The 5,000-nt window shown below is 46.6% G+C and overlaps 1 protein-coding gene across 1 annotated transcript in view; it reads left to right on the top strand.

Moving 5' to 3' along the window:
- The window catches only part of pals1b (protein associated with LIN7 1, MAGUK p55 family member b), an 18,052-nt gene that overhangs the window by 5,289 nt on the left and 7,763 nt on the right, over positions 1-5,000 (top strand). The window contains exon 4 of the mRNA XM_062550298.1: positions 1,912-1,989. Within this exon, the coding sequence (XP_062406282.1) occupies positions 1,912-1,989 (78 nt within the window). The remainder of the gene's footprint in view (positions 1-1,911; positions 1,990-5,000) is intronic.

Genomic DNA, 5,000 nt, shown 5'->3' with positions numbered 1-5,000 from the left:
GAGGGGAGGGAGGGAGTTGGAGAGAGAGAGAGAGAGAGAGAGGGAGAGAGAGAGAGAGGGGGAGGGAGAGAGAGAGAGGAAAAGAGGAGGAGGGGGCAGGCAAAGGAGGGATGGTGTAAAAGAGGGGTGGAGTTTGGAAAACAGGGGGGTGGAGGGTAGAGGGGACGTACTGTAGCACCTGGAGAAGGTGGTACGGTACTTAGTACAGGAGGGAAAGTGAGAGAGTGATTGGCTGCCTTCTTGTGTCTATCTTACGTCATCTCATACCTGGGACAGAGAAAGAAAGATCATCAGATTTGTCAGCATGACATCTTGATTTGAAACGACACATAGAAAAATATCTCATCATGTTATATTGACTATAGGTGATGAATGGTATGTGTGAGTTTTTCCATTGATGTAGAGTACAGACTATTTTACCCTATACTGTACTTTTTTTACAGTGGGTGGGTACTTAACATTTACTTTGGAGGACATTTGACAGAATCTATTCATAGGTTTTGATTTGATGCGTTGAGAGTGTGAAAATGTTTTTCCCTAACAAATGGCTTTCGAAATATTTATGAATCGTCGTCTTTAGAAACTTCAAAACGCTAAAAATTGTAAACTTTAAAAAATAAGAACACCATGAAAAATATCAGTTAAGCTTTTGCGTGCATGAGTCACTGTTCGCTCAATAATATCAGTACCACTGTGTTTCGTGTTGTCTATCAGGCACTAAACTCCTTTAAAACACCACGACCACATGTAAGTGATATCATGTGACCCTAGCATCGTCACACACGTCACACACACAGCTGTTCACTTGTAAGTTAATTACCATCCAAGCTAAAGCTCCATGTTGTAGTGGACTACTGAAGTGTAGTTCAGGCCTTGGCTGCCCTCTCCAAAGCCCTTTGAGATGACCCTGGTCACCTCATAGCATACCACCATCACCGGGGTCTTGTGAAGCTGCATAAAAAAAAAAATGGCTGTACTTTTAGTTGCAAAAGTGTCTTTATTGTTTTTTTTTAGAACTGAATGATATTTTTTTTTCTCTGAAAAGGAGTGTGTTCTATTCTAGATTTTGTGCACAAGCTTTAAAGGTCTAAGTGGAAACGGAAACATTGTGTCATCTGTTGTCTGCGTCTTAGCCACTCAAGTAGAACCTTGAGATGCTATTAAGAACCTTCAAGGTTCCTTTGGGATGAGCTGTGGTGGAAGTGGCTACAGTGTTCCACACCTGATAGGAGTCCAGGGTTCGAATGCAGCTTGGGGCCATTTCCTGATTCAACCTGATCTCCCTCTTCCACTTGCTTCCTGTCATTATATATACAAAATGGATCAAATCAAATCAAATCAGTCTTATTGGCCATGTATACTTGTGTATATGTAACGGATGCCAGCTAGTAAGCTGTGCTTGTAGAATGTTAGCAAACCTCACTCCCCGACGCCTCAAGAGCGCTTCTGGCATGAAAGCTTGTAGCTTGGACTTTTAGCTGGATTGTTAGCACGCTCGACTCCCGATCCGAGGTGCTGCTGTTTCGCGGGTCCGAGTCCGGGCGTGTGCAGGGCTGGACCACGGTGGTTCCACACAACGCAGGTTACTGTACATACAAGGAATTTGGTCTTGGATGGAATTTATCCCATCCGTGAATTAGTGAACACACACAGCACACAGTGAGCACACAGTGAGGTGAAGCACACACTAACCCGGAGCAGTGAGCTGCCTTCATACAGCGGCGCTCGGGGAGCGGTGAGGGGTTAGGTGCCTTGCTCAAGGGCACTTCAGCCGTGGACTGGTCGGGGATCGAACCGGCAACCCTCCGGTTACACTGGTTACCCTAACCAGTAGGACACGGCTATCCCAGAAACTGACCTGAATGCATCTTCTAAACGTATTCTTATTCCATCCTCCGCTTCTCTCCTCAGGTGGAGAGTGCCCTCCAGACCAGCCGACAAAAGGAGGGCCTGGAGCTCAAAGCACTGCTCACCTCTCCCCACGTCCAGGTAGGCAAGAGCTCTCTTCAATCTGTGAGCAGGTCTGATCTGATAGAAGGGGCACTTAAAGGGACACTTCACCGATTAGCATTAAGTTTTGTGTGTGTGTGTGTGTGTGTGTGTGTGTTGTTGGCTACATCAGATGTGGTGTGTGTGTGTGTGTGTGTGTGTGTGTGTGTGTGTGTGTGTTGTTGGCTACATCAGATGTGGTATGTGGTGTGTGTGTGTGTGTGTGTGTGTCTGTGTCTGTGTCTGTGTGTCTGTGTGGTTGGCTACATCAGACATGACAGTGGCACTTACATGCCATGGATATTCAGAAAGTCCAAAAATAGACCCTTCTTTTATGCCTTTTTTTTGCGCTGTACTTGCTTGCCGCAAGTACTCTGCTTCAGTTTTGCTCTCAGTGTTGCCCGGGGGCGAGACTTTCACGCACAAGTGCACTAAGACAGCATGGGCCTACACAGACTAACAAACACACACACACAAACAAACAGACAAATCCAGACTGCAGACACAGATACAATTGGGCGACACATGAGCACATATAAACAAAGACACACACACCAGCTACTGTACTTAGACATACCAAACAGAGACACACACACACACACACACACACACACCTGCTGTGAATACACATAATTTTTCACACATAGACTGCACACATTGTCACATGCACCAAAGCGCCCATGTGCACAACTCACTTGGACTACGGAAAATTGACCATGGAATCTCAATGCCACTTTGGCATAGAAAGACTCCTACAAGCTCATTGAACTGGCTAAGGCCACACACACAATAGGGTCCTATTTTTGAAGTCCCACAGTCCCAACAACACAAGGGAATGAAATCGGATCACGAGGCCAGACCAGTACAGGCAAAGAAAATCTGCGCACGTAGACCTCTCCGTGGCCTCTAAGAAAAAGCGATTCACATGTTGAGTGACAGCGTCCAGTCACAACAAAGAGCCATATCCAGCGAAGGCTCCCAGATCGCCTCAGACAAAAGCGGGCGGGATCGAGCGGGCGAGCGGGCGGGCGTGCGGGCGTGCGGGCAGCCGGGTGGCTTCTGGTCAGGGTTTGCGTGCCATGGGTCGGGCAGATGAGAGAGAGGGAGAGAGGACAGGGCACGGTGCCCACGACGAGGATTAGCCCTGATCGCACCTCAGCCGTCTGTTTTCATGCCCCCAGCGGGCCGGGTGCCAGGGCCTCGGCATGGGGAGAAGCGCCGCGAGGGTTTGCTTCCCCAAGAGAGAGAGAGTTGTGTGTGTGTGTGTGTGTGTGTGTGTCTGTGTGTGTTTCTGTGTGTGTAGGCGTGTGTGTCTGTGTCTGTGTGCTTGTTTCTTTAAAGAAGTCTATTGGGCCCCTTCATGACATCTACACGTGTGTTGTACGGTATGTCTGCCCACTTGTGTGGTGCTAACAGGCCAACAAACAACAGCTGCATTGGTGTTCAAATGTGGCACACACACACACACACACACACACACACACACACACACACACACACACACACACACACACTGCTCCCACCATGACATTTTCAAGGGTGAATGGATTTGATCAAAGGTAATGGATATCCATCACTCTTAACATGAAAACACATACACAAATGCATACATACACATACACATAAAGGCTGGTGGCATGCGCTGTGTGAGGCTGAGGATCTGAGGAAGTGGAAGAGAGGATGAAAGACATGGAGAAAGACAGAAAGAGAGGAGAGAGATAAAGGGAAGGAAAAGAGTCAGGATGTTGAGGGATATGAAGTTAATTGTGTTTGTCAACATCAACAACATCACCATGTGGCGGGATTACTGAGTGTTCATGCCCATATAGTTTTGTCTCCAGAATTGTGAATGGAAGGCATCGGTATCCGAAAACACTGTCGGTGTCTGTTGGTCGAAGGGTGTGCCTGTATGCATCTGTTTATGTATCTGTATGTATATACATTCTGTCTGTGTGTGTACGTGTGTACGTGTGTGTGTGTGTATGTGTGTGTGTGTGTGTGTGTGTGTGTGTGTGTGTGTGTGTGTGTGTGTCCATGTGTGTCCATGTGTGTCCATGTGTGATGGCTATTGTGGCGGTGAGTGGGATGCTGGGAGATTAGCGCTGAGATTGGCAGTCCGTTCAAGGCTTAGCCCTAGCACAGGTTCCTGCTCTCTCTCTCTCTCCCTGTCTCTCTCCTCTCGCTCTCTCTCTCTCCCTCTCCCCAGCCTCTGGCTTTAGCATGTGTGGGGAGCCTAATTCAGGCTGACACCCATTAATCGTGGAGAGCGCTGAGCTTGTCACGTCAGATGAGCCAGAGGGACAGTCGTGGGAGGAAACGGCTGCTGGGCGGCCATGCTGGCTAACGGCTAACAGGCAGAAGGCAGTTGACACAAGACTAGATGAGATGATGAGAGACATCTCGCTGTGGGCTGTGTGGATGAGGGGCAAGCAGGAAACGGGGAAAATGTCTGTTTAGCAGATAGTTACGTTTTGTGTGTGTGTGTGTGTGTGTGTGTGTGTGTGTGTGTGTGTGTGTGTGTGTGTGTGTGTGTGTGTGTGTGTGTGTGTGTGTATGTGTAAACCTGTATTAAAGAAATAGGTAAGAATTAGCTTTACATTCCTTGTAGACCTGCTAACATTAACAGACATCTACAAGGTTTATGTGGAATCATATTATCAAAAATATGAATAATATCACTGAAACAATCCAAATTTAGGAAGAAAGAAATCAACTTAAATATATGAATGTCCCAATATTCCAAATAGTTGAAATGGTAATGTAAATGATTACCTCAAAATGAGATGGTCTAAGTCAGCATAGATGTATTCATGTAACTGTTCTGATCCGATATTCTAAAACATCTACATGTAGCCTACTGGCCATGTAAACCAGAAGTACTCAGCCATGGTGTTTACTGTTTATTTTTCTTGTGTCTGGTAACATCCAATTGACATTTTCAAGAGGTTTAAATGTTTATTTTTGCTGTAGGGGGTCTTTGAAGTTCACATCATCTTCATAGGTTGCAGTTA

Source organism: Sardina pilchardus, chromosome 12 (genome assembly GCF_963854185.1).
Source record: "Sardina pilchardus chromosome 12, fSarPil1.1, whole genome shotgun sequence".
In the NCBI taxonomy this organism is placed as follows: Eukaryota; Metazoa; Chordata; class Actinopteri; order Clupeiformes; family Clupeidae; genus Sardina; species Sardina pilchardus.
Note: the sequence above shows the minus strand (reverse complement) of the source record. Positions and strands in the feature narration are given on the sequence as shown.